The sequence below is a fragment of the Polypterus senegalus genome, chromosome 5 (assembly GCF_016835505.1).
Source record: "Polypterus senegalus isolate Bchr_013 chromosome 5, ASM1683550v1, whole genome shotgun sequence".
In the NCBI taxonomy this organism is placed as follows: Eukaryota; Metazoa; Chordata; class Cladistia; order Polypteriformes; family Polypteridae; genus Polypterus; species Polypterus senegalus.
In genome coordinates, this window is record NC_053158.1 from 204,545,795 (window position 1) to 204,563,692 (window position 17,898).

The window sequence follows — 17,898 nt, forward strand, 5'->3', positions numbered from 1 at the left end:
AAGAGCTGGTCCACTGTTCCGCGACCAGGACAAAAACCACACTGTTCCTCTTGAATCCGAGGTTCACTATCCGACGGACCCTCCTCTCCAGAACCCCGAATAGACTTTTCCAGGGAGGCTGAGGAGTGTGATCCCTCTATAGTTGGAACACACCCTCCGGTCCCCCTTTTTAAAGAGGGGGACCACCACCCCGTCTGCCAATCCAGAGGCACTGTCCCAGATGTCCATGCGATGTTGCAGAGACGTGCCAACCAAGACAGTCCTACAACATCCAGAGCCTTAAGGAACTCGCGTATCTCATCCACCCCGGGCCCTGCCACCAAGGAGTTTTTTGACCACCTCGGTGACTTCAGTCCCAGAGATGGGAGAGCCCACCTCAGAGTCCCCAGGCTCTGCTTCCTCATTGGAAGGCATGTTAGTGGGATTGAGGAGGTCTTCGAAGTACTCGTCCCACCGACCCACACGCGTCGAAGTCGAGGTCAGCAGCGCACCATCCCACTATATACAGTGTTGACACTGCACTGCTTCCCCCCTCCTGAGACGCCGGACGGTGGACCAGAATCTCCTCGGCCGTCCAAAGTCGTTCTCCATGGCCTCTCCAAACTCCTCCCATGCCCGAGTTTTGCCTCAGCAACAACCGAAGCGCGTTCGCTTGGCCTGCGGTACCTATCAGCTGCCTCTAGAGACCCACAGGACAAAAAAGTCCTATAGGACTCCTTCTTCAGCTTGACGGCATCCCTCACCGCCGGTGTCCACCAACGGGTTCGGGATTGCCGCCACGACAGGCACCGACCACCTTCGCGGCCACAGCCGGTCAGCCGCCTCAACAATAGAGGCACGGAATATGGCCCATTCGACTCAATGTCCCCACCTCCCTCGGGGACGTGGTTGAAGTTCTGCCGGAGGTGGGAGTTGAAGCTACTTCTGACAGGAGACTCTGCCAGCCGCTCCCAGCAGACCCTCACAACACGTTTGGGCCTACCAGGTCTGACCGGCATCTTCCCCCACCATCGAAGCCAACTCACCACCAGGTGGTGATCAGTTGACAGCTCCGCCCCTCTCTTCACCCGAGTGTCCAAGACATATGGTCGCAAGTCCGACGACACGACCACAAAGTCGATCATCGACCTGCGGCCTAGGGTGTCCTGGTGCCAAGTGCACATATGAACACCCTTATGCTTGAACATGGTGTTAGTTATGGACAATCCGTGACGAGCACAGAAGTCCAATAACAAAACAACGCCGGGTTCAGATCGGGGCCATTCCTCCCAATCACGCCCTTCCAGGTCTCACTGTCATTGCCCACGTGAGCATTGAAGTCTCCCAGCAAAACGAGGGAATCCCCAGAAGGTATGCCCTCTAGCAACCCCTCCAGAGACTCCAAAAAGGGTGGATACTCCAAACTGCTGTTCGGCGCATACGCACAAACAACAGTCAGGACCCTTCCCCACCCGGCGGAGAGAGGCCACCCTCTCGCGTCTACGGGTAAACCCCAATGCACAGGCTCGAGTCGGGGCAATAAGTATGCCCACACCTGCTCGGCCTCTCACGGGGCAACTCCAGAGTGGTAGAGAGTCCAGCCCCTCTCAAGGAGATTGGTTCCAGAGTCCAAGCTGTGCGCCGAGGTGAGTCCAACTATATCTAGCCGAACCTCTCGACCTCGGCGCACTAGCTCAGGCTCCTTCCCCTTCAGAGAGGTGACATTCCACGTCCCAAGAGCCAGTTTCTGTAGCCGAGGATCAGACCGCCAAGGTCCCCGCCTTCGGCCACCACCCAACTCACATTGCACCCAACCTCCATGGCCCCTCCCATAGGTGGTGAGCCCATGGGGAGGAGGACCCACGTTACCTCTTCGGGCTGTGCCCGGCCGAGCCCCATGGGTGCAGGCCCGGCCACCAGGCGCTCGCCATCGAGCCCCACCTCCAGGCCTGGCTCCACAGGGGGGCCCCGGTGACCCGCGTCCGAGCAAGGGAAAACGCTGTCCACAGTTTTTATTTTTCATTGGAGGTTTATTGAACCGCTCTTTGTCTCATCCTCACCCAGGACCAGTTTGCCTTGGTGGCCCTACCAGGCATAAAGCCCGGACAACATAGCTCCTAGGATCATTGGGACACGCAAACCCTCCACCACGATAAGGTGACGGTTCAAGGAGGAGAATAAAATTTATTAAGCAGTAATTTTCAACAGCAATTGCGAAAGGAATAGCAAAAACAAGAGCTAAAATACCTGTAATAGTCGTAGGAAGAAAGAACACTAACACTGCTGCAGCCACGCACCTTTGCCATGACACATGAGATAATGAAATCGCCCCAGGGTACCACGCGGGTGTTGGAGTGGGGAGGTGGGAGGAGGATGGAAGTGAAGTGATGTTGCCGCCATTGAGTGCACTTGGCGATTCATCCACTGGGAAGCACGGTCACGTCACTTGTTTTCTTTTTTCTTCACGTCTCTGTTTTCTTCGCTTCCCACTTCTCTCTGTGGCCCCCTAATCTCGTGCTATGGCCCCCCCTTTTATGTAATTTTCACCTGTGGCCCCCTTGGAAAATCCCCCAGGGGCTATATGACCCCAGGTTGAGAACAACTGCTTTAAGGCATCCATTTTGAAACATTAGCTTTAATGTTGCCTTAACACATTTATTAAAAGTTGGTAGCTATCCGGATGTTGGTTTGCTTGCGTTTTGGGTTGTAACCGGAATGTTTACAATGCATGGGCTGGAGGAAATTAGGGGCGGGCCTGTGGGTGTGGCCTTGTCAGAGGTGCATTTCACAGCTACCCAATTGCAAGATTTTAACGAGTTGTCTCCACAAGTGTATTGTCATTATCTAGCCCTGCAAGACTAGATTCCTGCTAGTTGGTGTTTAAATCATTTATTAATTCTTTTGTTTTTCTCCCTAGACCACGAAACTGAACTCAGAAGCTCAGACCCATCTCAGAAATCCAATTCCATTAAGTCTGGTAAGAAGACATCACCATAATATTGAATTTCCATTTTAAACCTCATATGCTCTTCTTTAAACCACTTCTCATGGAACACTGAAACTTTGACTCGGCTAACTGAACCCAACCTCCCCATATATCGACACTAGCTGTACCCCGTGGCTTCAAGCACTTAATAATGAAACAGGACAAACTTTAGAAATCAATCGATGTTGCCTCTGTATCTGAGCGTGTTCAGCTCTAATGGGAAAGCGTTCCCTGCGTGGGGAGAAAAGCACATGGCCGTGATATCTCTGGTAATCAGTAGCTACCCTCTAAAACACACGTAGCTCTGATTTCTCATCCAAAAATGTCAAACGTTACTCCTTAGCAATCTGCAGATGATAACGTCTGTTGAGCAAACGGGTATCGCTAGCTAAGGGGAGGCAAGGTGAGCTCCAACACGTGGCGAGACATAGACCAACTGGAACGGAGGCTGGCGAGTGAATGACGAAGGCCCCGCCCCCCTGCTCTCGGCCCACAGCCACTCTGTTGGATTTGCATAAATACATCGGTGCCGCAAGCGAACTCTGGTACTTAACGTGATAAGAGACATCGCAAAATCAAATGGAAAGTTCAAATAAATTATAGAAAACAGCCAGATCTAAATCCGTTAAGTAATTCTCTTGTGAAAAGCGGACAGACCTGCAGACAGAACTTGCTTGGACCAGAAATGTTCACATATGTAGGTTCCCTTTCTCCACTATGTCTAAAGTTCTGAGGCCACTAATTGTATAAAATGTGCAAAACTGGAGGATATCAGAAAGGAAACAAATACTTTTTCACAGCACCAGTTCATCCCAATAAATAAGCTGGTTACCCTGTGAATCCAGCAGAGAGCGCTAGCTCCCTGGGAATGAGTTCTTTTGTGATTGTGGCGTGTTACGTAACCCAAATCTCTATTGATATATTCAATAAAAGGTAATAACGGTGGTAAGAAATTACGCACGAGAAATAACTTAGCTTTCTTTTATGTCGGTTTACACTGCATGGCAGACGAAGAAAGCCAATGGCAAAACCCAGTTCGGTAGTGGGGGCCCGATGTGTAGAGTATGCCATTTTTGCCGGTGCAGTGGAAGGATTTTCAGTATCGGATAACGTTATCTCCCATCCATCCTTTGGCTTCCAAGGTGTGCTTGGCCATTTTCCAAGGCTTTATACTGTTTTTTTTCACGTGCAGGCGCCTACTTAAGTGAAGATACAATTCCAAACAAGGCAATGAGGATACAGTTTAATGCTGACTTTGACAGACAAAAATAGGACAACAGTCCTCAGTCTGACTGCACGTTTTCCAGTTTTCTCAGTCTGTCTTATATTATCATGAGTCCCTGTGCTAAATCTGTCTTTGTGTCAACTGTGCATCTGAGTAGAAAAAAGCAGATTTATAAGATATAGTTTCAAAGAGTACAGTGACATATTAAACTTATGCTTATTACACCCTGCCATAGCCCTCACTGCAGTAATTTATTTCCCTCCTCTCGACTTCTCAGTGATGAATATTTTTTTTCCACAGTCTCACTTTTGTTAATTGTCTTCAGTTCTTGTCCGCATGCATTTTAATATCTAATAAAGCCTGTGTGTTGACAAGAAGTCTCTCTTGAGGTTGTGACATTTCACTACTGACTGGTCACAGACGCAGTCATTTAGCCAGACGGCCTACGGCTAATCTAAATTGCAAAATAAAATATTTTTGATAAGCATGTCACTTTATGGAATTCTTTTCTTTCTCTGTGTGTTAACGTGCTGGTTTTAAATTGTTTTCTTGTGTAGTTCTGTTTCACTTGAACACTTGTGTTCATGCCGCTATGGTTTTCTTTGCAGCTTGGATAGGTGGCTTTTTATCCATCACCATCATCAGCATGCTGTCTCTACTTGGAGTGATTCTGATACCCCTGATGAATAGGGTGTTTTTCAAATTTCTTCTCAGTTTCTTGGTTGCACTGGCTGTTGGGACACTGAGCGGAGACGCTTTGCTACACCTTATTCCTCATGTAAGTAAACAGTAAACGGTGGTTTTACGAAATTGCATTTATTAATAGGGAGGTTTTGTCTAAAATAATGCTTTTTCTTATCATGTTCACTAGGGCATCAGATAGATAGATAGAGTGAAAGGCACTATATGATAGATAGAGTGAAAGGCACTATATGATAGATAGATAGATAGAGTGAAAGGCACTATATGATAGATAGATAGATACTTTATTAATCCCAAGGGGAAATTCACAAATGGTGAAATCGTTCAATCATGGTGGCTGAAAGGCCTCAGTTCATCTCATTTCTTACAGGCATGTTTACAAGTTAACACTAAATTAGCATCTTTATTACACTGTTGATTATTTGTACTTTTTTTGATTTTAGTTTAATCATAATTCCATCAAACAATAGCCAACAAAATGAGGATTTTTTTTAAGTGAGTTTAATAGTTTAATTAAACAGAAATATATATCTCAGTTTATAACAGTATGTGATGTGTGGCACAGAGTGTCATAGCGGAGTTAACAAATGTAAATTAATGGATTAGACTTGAATTAATGGGTTGTATTTATACACTCTAGATTTTTTTTTTACCATTTTGTCTCCTGTACTACTGATTGAGATGGACTCAAGGCTGTTGACAAGCGATTTTTATATAGAATCAAGTAAGAAAATAATGTGAGAGACATGACAGCATAACATTCTTTTAAAATACTGCATGCTCTAATATGGAGGCCTTGTTCATCATTGGCTTCTGGTCTGCCATTCAATCTGTTGCTGCCACCATAGGCTTAAGGACCTCATGGCCCTTTACTGAATTAAGTAAGTCTGAGAATGTTACGTACATTTGGACACACAGATATACATATTCACTAGGGAAAGGATTTAAAGGTTTGAAGTGACTTTTCATTCAGACATTACTTGATCTCCAAACAAGCATCTACATTGTTCCTCCGGAGCAAGGACTGAGAAACACTGGCACAGTACAAAGCAGACATTCAGAGCAAAATGCTTCATTCCACAAGACTCTTCATTCTTTCTTTTTCCATGTAGTTATGAGCTGATAACTTTAATAAAATGGTTTCAATAAAAGTACAAGGTGTTAATTTCCTCTGGGGTACTCCAGGGCTACGTTTGTGAGCCGCAGCACTGTTTATATCTATCTGTCTGTCTATCTCTTATATAGTGCCTTTCACATCTATCTATCTATCTATCTATCTATCTATCTATCTATCTATCTATCTATCTATCTATCTATCTATCTATCATATAGTGCCTTTCACATCTATCTATCTATCTATCTATCTATCTATCTATCTATCTATCTATCTATCTATCTATCTATCTATCTATCTATCTATCTATCTATCATATAGTGCCTTTCATATCTTTCATGCCTGTCACATCTTTCTAATGTAATACTTTTAAATCCTTTCAGTTTTATTTTAGTTTTTTTTGTTCAGAGTTGCCTGACTCACCAATACGAGAACACCCGTGCATATGAAGCACCATTCGAGTCATGTTGATGTTTAGTTATCGAAGACATCAGGTATTTGGGGGTTCCCCTCTTTTTTTGGCCCTCTAGATCTCAAAATAACTTGTTTTTAGGCCATTTTAGGACCATATTTTGGGTAGATTCTTACAACCTTTTGACAAAGAAGTAAAGCAATAGGTGTATGCAGCAAAAGTGATCAGAAGGCCTGGAAGCTGTTTTGGCCACATCAATCGAACCCAGGAGTTTACACACTCAAATGGGATATGAGGGGTCAAAGTTACTCCTTTTCACAAGACATTAAAAAAATGGGGATTGATAGGCGAGTGGTATGTCATTATATGGTATTTCAAGGTTGCTGATCCTAAATATGGTCATTTTTTGAAAATATTTGATTCTTTACCTGTGGTCCGAGCCTTCTAAGAACCACTTCCAGAAGGTTACAATGAGCGGTCGGAAAATCAAGAGTCCACCTTATGAGAAGGATTTAGGAGTCATAGTGGACTCTAAGATATCGACTTCCTGACAGTGTTCAGAAGCCATTAAGAAGGCTAACCGACTGTCAGGTTATATAGCGCCTTGATATGTGCAGTACAAGTCACAGGAGGTTCTGCTCAAGCTTTATAGCACACTGGTGAGGCCTCATCTGGAGTCCTGGGTGCAGTTTTGGTCTCCAGACTACAAAAGGGACATAACAGCACTAGAGAAGGTCCAGAGAAGAGCGACTAGGCTGATTCCTGGGTTACATGGGATGAATTATGAGGAAAGATCAAATGAGCTGAGCCTTTACAGTTTAAAGAAAATAAGATTAAGAGGTGACATGATTGAAGTGTTTAAAATTATGAAGGGAATTAGTACAGTGGATCGAGACTGTTATTTTAAAATGAGTTCACCAAAAACACGGGGAGACAGTTGGAAACTTCTGAAGGGTAAATTTCACACAAACATTAAGAAGTTTTTCTTTACACAAAGAAAGATAGACTCTTGGAATAAGCGACCAAGTAGTGTGGTGGACAGTAAGACGTTAGGGACTTTCAAAACTCGACTTGATGTTTCTTTGGAAGAAATAAGTGGACAGGACTGGCGACCTTTGTTGGGTTGAATGGCCTGTTCTCGTCTAGAGTGTTCTAATGTTAAAAATGACAACTATCAAACATAAACATGTGAGGTATCGTTTTAGACGAGGTCCGTAACTATAAAAAAGTATTATTCTGATCCTTTACTAGGGATCTAGTCCTCTGCAGACCTTTATAAAAGGGTGAAAAATGACAAATTTATATTACAGTCAAGAATATTCATACATTAAATATTTAAACTGAAGCACACATTTTCATTTTTCAGATATTTGACACTACTGTTCTTGTTTATTATGAACTTCTACTTTAATGAAGTAAATCATTACATTTCTTATTAACACTCCTATTATGGCTAATTCAGACTTATTCACTTTTGACTTATCTTTCTGCTCTGATAATGTTATGTTTTGTATGTCTTTCTATTAAATTTTAAAGGCAGTGTGAAAAACTGAGTTTAGTGCTAAGGTGTTCTATAAAGACATCTAAATCACTTCTAGAAAATGTCTTGATCACTTGATTTAATTTTATTACATTGTTATTTTGCTCATAACTTGTACAGTCCAAGTTGTGCGTGTCTGTTGTCTTTGCGGACACTACAGGTACACCCACTTTCCAGTCACGCTCATTTCACCAAGATGGACTCTGTCCTGCACTCCTCTGAGCCGCCTCTTTGCTGCTAGTGGGACATAAATGGTAAATTATAACATAGAACCATACATGATGAAAAACACAGGTCAATATGAAACATAGCCTTTTTCTATAACATGCAGAGCAGCTCATAATTTGTGTGGACTCTTCTATAAATCAGGTAGCAGGCATTTTAATGACAGAACTGAGTTTGGTAAGCAGTCCATTTGCGTACTGTAATTCAAATATGGCCGTGCACAAACACAGCTGTTGCTGACCCTTTGTGATGACAAGAAAAATCTTCAAGACATGTCCACTGGGTGTTTACTGATATTTTCTTGTTTGCTTAAAAGTTTGCTAACATGACCGACCTTCTGGAGATTGAAAGAATATAAGTAATCATCTCCTGATCAGGCACAAAGCAAACGGACTATCTCTGTGAAGAAGCAAAAACCATAAACTTTAACAGCAAAAGTCTGCAATGATTCAGGAAAGCAGGAAGAAAGAAATGCTTTTTATGGTACTTTGCCTATACTGTATAAATCAGAGCTGTGGAGTCGGTAGATAAATCCTTCAACTCCGACTCCTCTGTATTTAATATGCGAATGTATTTTCCGTGTTGATTGAAGGAAGGCAACATGCACGTCATTTAAGCACAGAACTACTGGCTAGGAAGCTGACTCTCTACCGTATTGGCCAGTTTAAACAAAAGACAAACAAATGAAAGCTAAGGTTTTATTTTTTGTTTTTATCAAATGTCTATAAAGTAGTAGCCTGCGTCAAAATCAGGAACAGGAACTTTACCAGTTCAAAAATATAAACCACATTCTTTGGTAGTTTTAAAACAAAAACAAAGCTTAGCTACATGGACATAAAACAAAAGCTGGAAAACCTAAAACAGTTTATATATTAAACTTGGAATGTAGTTGTAGAGTAGAATAGCTGTTAATGCAATCCAAAAATTAACTCAATGTAGCGTTCTAAGAAACAGAATTGCTTCTGCCAAAGCGTCTTTCATAGAAGCTCTTAAATCTAACTTGATTATTTTTAGAGTCTTTCCACTCTGACGTGGGTGGGTGGCATTGCTGTTATAGTTCTAGCCACATCACTAATAATCTCTGGATTAACAAAGGTGGCTTCTTCTACAGTCAGTTTCGATGAGCGATCATACTTTTCAACTTCTTTAAATTGTTTAAAAAAATCCTGCCGGAATCTCTTTATTTGGCCATTTACTGGTCGTTTATCTTTCACGCACAGGCGACGTCACTTTGCTTTTGAAACTTCCATTTTGTCCAGGTAGGAATCAAATTCTAATTCTTCATTTGAAGAGGATGATCCTGAGTTACCGGTGCTTATAGCTTCATCCAGTGGGGGTGTTTCAGGTGGTAGTAATCCATTCATGCCAACTGGTTGCTTAACTTAACTTAATTAACTTAATAAATAACTTAATTGCTTAACAAAATTCGGCTCATTGGATCAACATAAATAGCAGCTAACAAGATTTGATTATCCAGTAAGAGACTCTCTCTTTTCTTCATTGAAGATACAACGCCATCAGATATTAACCTTCCAGTTTTGTTCAGGCAATATGTCAAGCTCTTCCATTCCAAGAAAATAGAAAGGTTGTATAATAGCGTAGCTGAACTTCACACTAGTAGTAACACTAGCACTAACTATGCACTGGGCTTTAGTCTTACATCAGAGAAGTACTTAATTACAACTGTTGTTTGTGAAATGATAGATAGATAGATAGATATGAAAGGCAATATATGATAGATAGATATGAAAGGCAATATATGATAGATAGATATGAAAGGCAATATATGATAGATAGATAGATATGAAAGGCAGTATATGATAGATATGAAAGGCACTATATGATAGATAGATAGATAGATAGATATGAAAGGCACTATATGATAGATAGATATGAAAGGCACTATATGATAGATAGATAGATAGATATGAAAGGCAATATATGATAGATAGATAGATAGATAGATAGATATGAAAGGCAGTATATGATAGATAGATATGAAAGGCAATATATGATAGATAGATAGATAGATAGATGTGAAAGGCAGTATATGATAGATAGATATGAAAGGCAATATATGATAGATAGATAGATAGATATGAAAGGCACTATATGATAGATAGATAGATAGATATGAAAGGCAATATATGATAGATAGATATGAAAGGCAATATATGATAGATAGATAGATATGAAAGGCACTATATGATAGATAGATACTTTATTAATTCCAAGGGGAAATTTACATAATCCAGCAGCAGTATACTGATACAAAAATCAATATTAAATTAAATAGTAATAAAAATGCATGTAAAAAAACAGACAATAACTTTGAGTAATGTTAGCATTTACTCCCCCGGATGGAATAGAAGAGTCCCATATTGTGGGGAAGTAAATAAATAAATGTACAAAATAAAGTAAATGGGACACTTGAGCAAAGCCCTTAACCTTCAGTTGCTCCAGGGATGTTGTACAATGGCTGACCTTGCGCTCTGATTCCAAGGGGTATGTGAAAAACCAAGTAATTTCCTTCGGGATTAATAAAGTATAATAAAATAAATAAAAATAAAAAAATTTGAACTTGCTGTATTTTTTTTTTTTTTTCATTACAATTTAAATTTATTAGGAGTCGGAGTTGGTACATCTTTGCCGACTCCAGGTACCTAAAATTGTCTCCGAACTCCAACTCCTCAACTTCAACTGCACAGCCCTGGTATAAATACAGCAAATATAAAAGAGTGTGTATTATATCCACATATTGTTTTAAACCATAACTCTAGTGATGTTTTAACTGGTTATATTTACTGCTGACAACACACAGGGTCTCATCTCATTTTCTTTACTGCTTTATTAGAGTCCGGTTCATGATGGTGAAAGCAGCCTGTTCACAGAAGACAAGATCTTCTCCTTTTCAGAGCAACAATATCTGTTTATCTGTTCCAGACCTTTTAAGATTTAATCAAAGCATAACTTCTTTTGTATTTCAGTCCCAAGGAAACCATTATCACAACCATGGTGTCCACGAAGTGCACGAACCTGACCATGACCATGACCATGACCATGCAGAAGGTGCAGAGGAAGGCCACAACTTGGATTCTGTGTGGAAAGGCTTGACTGCCCTAGGAGGAGTCTATTTCATGTTCCTAATAGAACATTTTATTACCTTAGGGAAGATGTACAAAGAGAAGAAGCAAAAGGTGAGAGCAAATTAAAAAAGTTTCACATTCAGAAGAAATCTATAATTAATTTGGTGGCACATTCTGTGAAATCTGTATCTATTAAGGTAATGATGTAATCCTGGAGATGAAATCACCTGAAAGTCCGTGTCGTTGTGGCTACCACAATCTCTTCTTGGGGAGTAATGTTCTCTAGCTCGATGGGAATTTTGTCTGCTTCAGATTGTCTAGATAGTGTGTTTGTATTTCCATTTGTTTGTCTCCAGCTCAATACAAAATTATAAAATTGAATAAAGAAGCTGCGGTGGGCTGGCGCCCTGCCTGGGGTTTATTTCCTGCCTTGCGCCCTGTGTTGGCTGGGATTGGCTCCAGCAGACCCTCGGGACCCTGTAGTTAGGATATAGCGGGTTGGATACTGGATGGATGGATGAATAAAGAAGAGCAATCGGGCTTACCTTGCATTAAACCTTTGGCAGTCTTGATGTGCACTAAGTTCTTATGATTCTTATAAAGAATAAACTGATATGTAGTCTGAAAATGGTAGTGGCTTGTGAAAACAAAATAGTGAGAGAGCTGTAAAAATGTAACGTTAAAAAAATACCAACACCTTCAAAATCAATCAATCAACATTTATTTCTATAGCACATATTCATACAAAAAAATGTAGCTCAAAGTGCTTTACAAAATGAACAGAGAAATAGAAGACATAATAAAAAATAAACATAAGTCAACATTAATTAACATAGAATAAGAGTAAGGTCCGATGGCCAGGGTGGACAGAAAAACAAAAAAAACTCCAAAGGCTGGAGAAAAAAATAAAATCTGTAGGGGTTCCAGACCAAGAGACCGCCCAGTCTCGCAAGTGGGAAACACAAGTGGTCTCCCCCTCGACTTTCTCGTTTACTCAGATATGGTGATAGATATTTGAGGAATAAAGATGATGGTTTTTATTATTTAGGGAGAAAAAAAATCCAAATTCATCATTTAAAACTGCATTTTGTGTTTACTTGTGTTATATTTGACTAATGGTTAAATGTGTTTGATGATCAGAAACATTTTGTGTGACAAACATGCAAAAGAATAAGAAATCAGAAAGGGGGCAAATAGTTTTTCACACCACTGTATAAAGAAAGTTCAATAAATCCGACTCTGCAACTGCATGAATAAAAGGTAAAGCACCACTAACGGAAATAGCCCAAAAGTTACTAGAAACCTACATTTTGTATCTAATACTTGTATGCAAAATTTGGTTGACCTAAGTGAAAGCGTAGTCAAGTTATCGTGTTTCAACACAGACTTAATTCCAAAAATGGTATTTTCGGACTCGGGTGTCTAAAACATCAAGATTCATCAAAATGTTGACATCAAATCTTTGGACAATTACAATACTTTCCCTATACTTGGTATATGAGAAAGTAATAAATAAAAGAACTTTGTATTTAAATACATGTCCCCAAAGCCTCCACATGAATCCTTTCAATCAGTTCTTCACTGATAAGTCAAGTTTAATTTCTAGCCCATCTTTTCTCGTTTCTTCATTTTTGGTCATTAGGTCCATACAACATTCAGCGCTGGACAGGGATCCCTTAAACGTTTTCTCTTAATGCCAGAGGGGCTTCTTTTGAATGATTAATACTTTTTGATCTTTTCTGCATTACCTCTTCCTCATTATCACTGCTAAAGGCAAAGCAAAAATCAGTAAAATAAATAGATAACAACATCCACATTTATATCTGTAGCAGGTATTCATTCAAAGTGTGTGGCTCAGAGTGCTTCACAACACATCAGTGACGTAGTTACATGAAAAACAAATTACATTTAGATAAGAAGAATAACCAGTAAATAGTATATAATGGATAAATAATGCACAATTATAAAAGGAAGACATAATTGAGAGAAGTTGAGATGAAATAAGATAAAACGCGAGTGGTAGTTTAAATGGAATTTCATTCTAATTAGATAGATAGATAGATAGATACTTTATTAATCCCTGGGGGAAATTCCCATACTCCAGCAGCAGTAAACTGATAAAGAACAATATTAAATTAAAGAGTGATAAACATGAAGGTATAACAGTCAATAACTTTGTATAATGTTAACGATTACCACCCAGGGTGGAATTGAAGAGTCGCATAGTGTGGGGTCTCCTCAGTCTGTCAGTGGAGCAGGACGGTGACCGCAGTCTGTCTCTGAAGCTGCTCCTCTGTCTGGAGATGATCCTGTTCAGTGGATTCTCCATGATTGACAGGAGTCTGCTCAACGCCCGTTGCTCTGCCACAGATGTCAGACTGTCCAGCTCTGTGCCTACAATAGAGCCTGCCTTCCTCACCAGTTTGTCCAGGTGTAAGGCGTCCTTCTTCTTTAAGCTGCCCACCCAGCACACCACCGCGTAGAATTGGGCACTCGCCACAACCGTCTGATAGAACATCTGCAGCATCTTATTGCAGATGTTGAAAGATGCCAACCTTCTAATGAAGTATAGTCGGCTTTGATCTCTCTAGTACAGATCATCAGTATTGACAGTCCAGTCCAATTTATCATCCAGCTGCACTCCCAGGTATTTATAGGTCTGCACCCTCTGCACAGTCACCTCTGATGATCATGGGGTCCATGAGGGGCCTGGGCCTCCTAAAATCCACCACCAGCTCCTCAGTCTTACTGGTGTTCAGTTGTAGGTGGTTTGAGTCGCACCATTTTACAAAGTCCTTGATTAGGTTGCTATACTCCTCCTGATGCAGTCCATGATAGCAGTGTCATCAGGGAACTTTTGCACGTGGCAGGACTCCGAGTTGTATTGGAAGTCTGATGTATGTTGGCTGAACAGGACCAGAGAAAGTCCAGTCCCCTGCGGCGCTCCTGTGCTGCTGACCACAATGTCAGACTGGCAGTTCCTGAGATGCACATACTGAGGTCTGTCTGTAAGATAGTCCACGATCCATGGCACCAGGTGTTAGTCTACTCCCATCTCTGTCAGCTTGTCCGTAAGGAGTAGAGGTTGGATGGTGTTGAAGGTGCTAGAGAAGACCAGAAACATAATTCTTACAGCACCACTGCCTCTGTCCAAGTGTGAGAGGGATCGGTGTGGCATGTAGATGATGGCATCCTCCGCTCCTACCTTCTCCTGGTATGCGAACTGCAAAGCGTCGGGGGCGAGGCGGACTAATGCATTAATAAGCATTGCTGATATGCTGCAGTGCTAAAGGTATTATTCAGTTAGCCATTTAGTAATAATATCACTGCCAAGCACAAAAGCATACAACACAACTCGGGTGCACAGGAATCTCCTTGCTCTTCATCACATAAGTAATCTCTTGCTCCTTCACTGCCTGAAAACAAGAGTCCCAGCCATTTTCTCTTAGAAATTGCAAAAATTCATCCTACTACCCACAAGAACGTAGTCCGAGAAAACAGTGGTCGTTTGTATTGATCCTTTATATAGTATTAAGCGCCTTGAGCATGGGAAAGATGCTCTACAAATGTATCACTATTTGAAGTAGCCATGTATCAATGTTCAGCGCCCTTATTGGCTATACTAGAATGTAAACGACGGTCTGGTTCTTTGCTAATTTTTTGTGACTTTCTATCAGTGAGTTTTTAAAAATGTATGCATGTAACTGGGGTTTTGGAAGCCAATGATTCCAAAAATATATATATTTTTTTTCATTTTATAATAATTTGAAAAAGCTGTAAATATTTAGCATTATGCCACAATACCATATTTGTTTTAGGTATTGGTGCCACAATTATCTGAGCAAAAGTGTTAGGTGTTTCCATGATAATTGTTTTGAGGATTCCTCAAAGTGCACAACATATGTGACATCACTGGGGCGGCCATACATTTATATAAAGTGCATTTCAAAAGTATCCAGTGGATCATTCCTGTGTAGTTATTGAACTAAACTCTGTTGATCTTTTTCTTCCTGGTTTAGAAATCTTTGTTTTAGATCATTACGTTCTGGTTAAAAAGAAATAATTTGATAACAGATTAGTTTGTCTTTCAGCTTTGAACTTGGCTTGTTCTTGGCTACATTCATCTTCTGGTCCTTATTGAACATATGCTGTCACACCCCAAGTCAATAAAGTTGTCTGTAGGGGGTTTGTAAACATACCTCTGCTTGACCAGAAACATTTGAAGTACATCCTGTGATTGGGAAAGATTGCATTAAATCTGCGTACAGGATAGTGATGAGCCTGTGGACCAGGAAAAGGTATATAAAATCTAGACACCGTCACACACGTGTGCATGGAAGGCTTAACTGGGAGTAAGATGCAGAGCCAGGGGTTGATGAAGGGTACAAACGCCTGTTCTCTCTCTTCCACAGACCACCAGAAGAAAAACCAAGCTAAGACTCCGCCCACTCCCACTTCCACGTAGGGTCCCGAGAAACGTCCATGCACCCCCCTGGCTCTGGCCACGGGCCCCAATAGGCTTATGACCTGTGGCCCCGCTGAAAACCAAGGGGGCAGCCCTCTGTCGGTCCGGGTGAGAAACTGTCCTGGAAATACTCTTTCCCCCCGGTCCTTCCATAAACAGGGCATCCTGGCCGGGTAAGGGCTCTGGCCATCCGATACAACACACACTAAGAAGTAATGAGTATCATTCGAAAATCCCAGGTCTAGTCAAGGCAAGTCAAGTGACTTTACTGCAATGCCATCCATACACAATATTGCAGCGTACAGTGGCACAAAATAACATTCCCTAGGACTGCCTTGCAACATAAACACAGGACAAGTGCAAGTACAATACATGTAATAAACTGTACTACATAGGGTGGTCCAGATCTGAATTATGCAACTTTTAATGCAATGTTGGAAAACAATACAAGACAAAAGAATTGCTGTTCGACTGACAACCAACTGAATCTCGTTGCCCTGTATTTATACATGTGTAATGACAATAAAGTGAATCTAATCTAATCTAATCTCTCCGCCATTTTGGAATGCAGGGCAGGTGCTGCCATCTATCGGCAACAAAAAGAATTTTTTGTGAATTCTCTGTGTAATAAACTTATTAAGTTATAGCGTAATGAAAATTGCATAATTAGATCTGGACCACCCTGTACTATACTATAAATAGATAATAAAGAAATAATAAGAACTCGTAATAACAAACACAACTCATAACAAATGTATCGTATGAAAATAAGCAACACGGAGCAGATCTGATGGGCTCAGCACAGAGTTTAGAGTCTGCACAGCCATGTGGTAGAAGCTTTGGCACAACTGGTTCAGATGTCATTTTATGCTTATATGTGGAGGTTGAACCACCTTGGTATCTCAAACCGATCTTTAATGAATAGCACTTAAGACAGGGTATTAGTGCTGATATCTCCAGGTTAATTATATAAGGAAAAGAACTGAATAAAAATCAACAAATTTCAAGAAACGTCAGACAAAACACAATTCAAATATAAATCACTAATACAAAAGTACATAATTTTAAATAAAGAAACTTTAAAAAAAAAAAAAAAAGAATCAGATAAAAAGTTAAAATTAAAATAACAAAAACTAGAGGGAATTATGAGCTTTTTCGTAGACTTTGGCAGTTCTAGTGTTAACCCTGACCAGCCACTGAAAGAAAGAGAAAAAAAAAAAAAAAACAACATCATGATCTTGCCACCACTATACTTCACAGTAGGGGTGTCCATCTCCGGTCATGGTGGGCCGCAGTGGCTGCAGGTTTCCATTCTGTCTTCTTAATTAGTGAGCAGTTTTTGCTGCTGAATAACTTGTTTTGCCTTTGTTTTAATTGACGTGATACAGACCCCTTAGTTGTTTTCTTTAACACTAGAATTACCAAAGCCTACGAAAAAACTCTTAAACCCAGCCCACCTTAAATCCATTCGCACCTCTCCATCAGCGTCTTTTGTGTTGTAAATGTGTCAGTAAGAGCAAGCAGCCTACTATCCCATCCTCACACTGCCGCAGAAACAGCAAAAGGCTCTTCCAGCTCAAGCCTTGTTTATCAGAGAGTGAGGTACCGGGAGCTGTATTGGGTAAATCCATCCATCCATTATCCAACCCGCTATATCCTAACTACAGGGTCGTGGGGGTCTGCTGGAGCCAATCCCAGCCAACACAGGGCACAAGGCAGGAAACAAACCCCAGGCAAGCTGCCAGCCCACTGCAGGCCACAGACACCCACACACCAAGCACACACTAGGGACAATTTGGGATCACCAATGCATCTAACCTGCATGTCTTTGGACTGTGGGAGGAAACCCACGCAGACACGGGGAGAACATGCAAACTCCACGCAGGGAGGACCCGGGAAGCGAACCCAGACGGGCCTCCGTACTGCAAGGCAGCAGTGCTACCACTGCACCACCGGTGCCACCCCTATTGGGTAAATAATATCTCGTTATTTGGAACACATGCATTTCATATGTGTTCAGTGTCTACAAAGATCTATGTAAGTGTAGGACGACAGAAATGTTGAACACATACGTAAAAGACCAACTTTTTTCATGTTTTAGTACTAACGACAAAATTTTGACATGAAGTCCAAATATCAGATAAGCACTTTCACAAAAGGTACA

At 41.1% G+C, this 17,898-nt stretch overlaps 1 protein-coding gene across 1 annotated transcript in view; it reads left to right on the forward strand.

The window, feature by feature from the left end:
• The window catches only part of slc39a6 (solute carrier family 39 member 6), a 72,760-nt gene that overhangs the window by 34,782 nt on the left and 20,080 nt on the right, over nucleotides 1-17,898 (forward strand). The window contains exons 4-6 of the mRNA XM_039753999.1: nucleotides 2,897-2,956; nucleotides 4,799-4,968; nucleotides 11,171-11,380. Coding sequence (XP_039609933.1) covers nucleotides 2,897-2,956; nucleotides 4,799-4,968; nucleotides 11,171-11,380 — 440 coding nt within the window. The remainder of the gene's footprint in view (nucleotides 1-2,896; nucleotides 2,957-4,798; nucleotides 4,969-11,170; nucleotides 11,381-17,898) is intronic.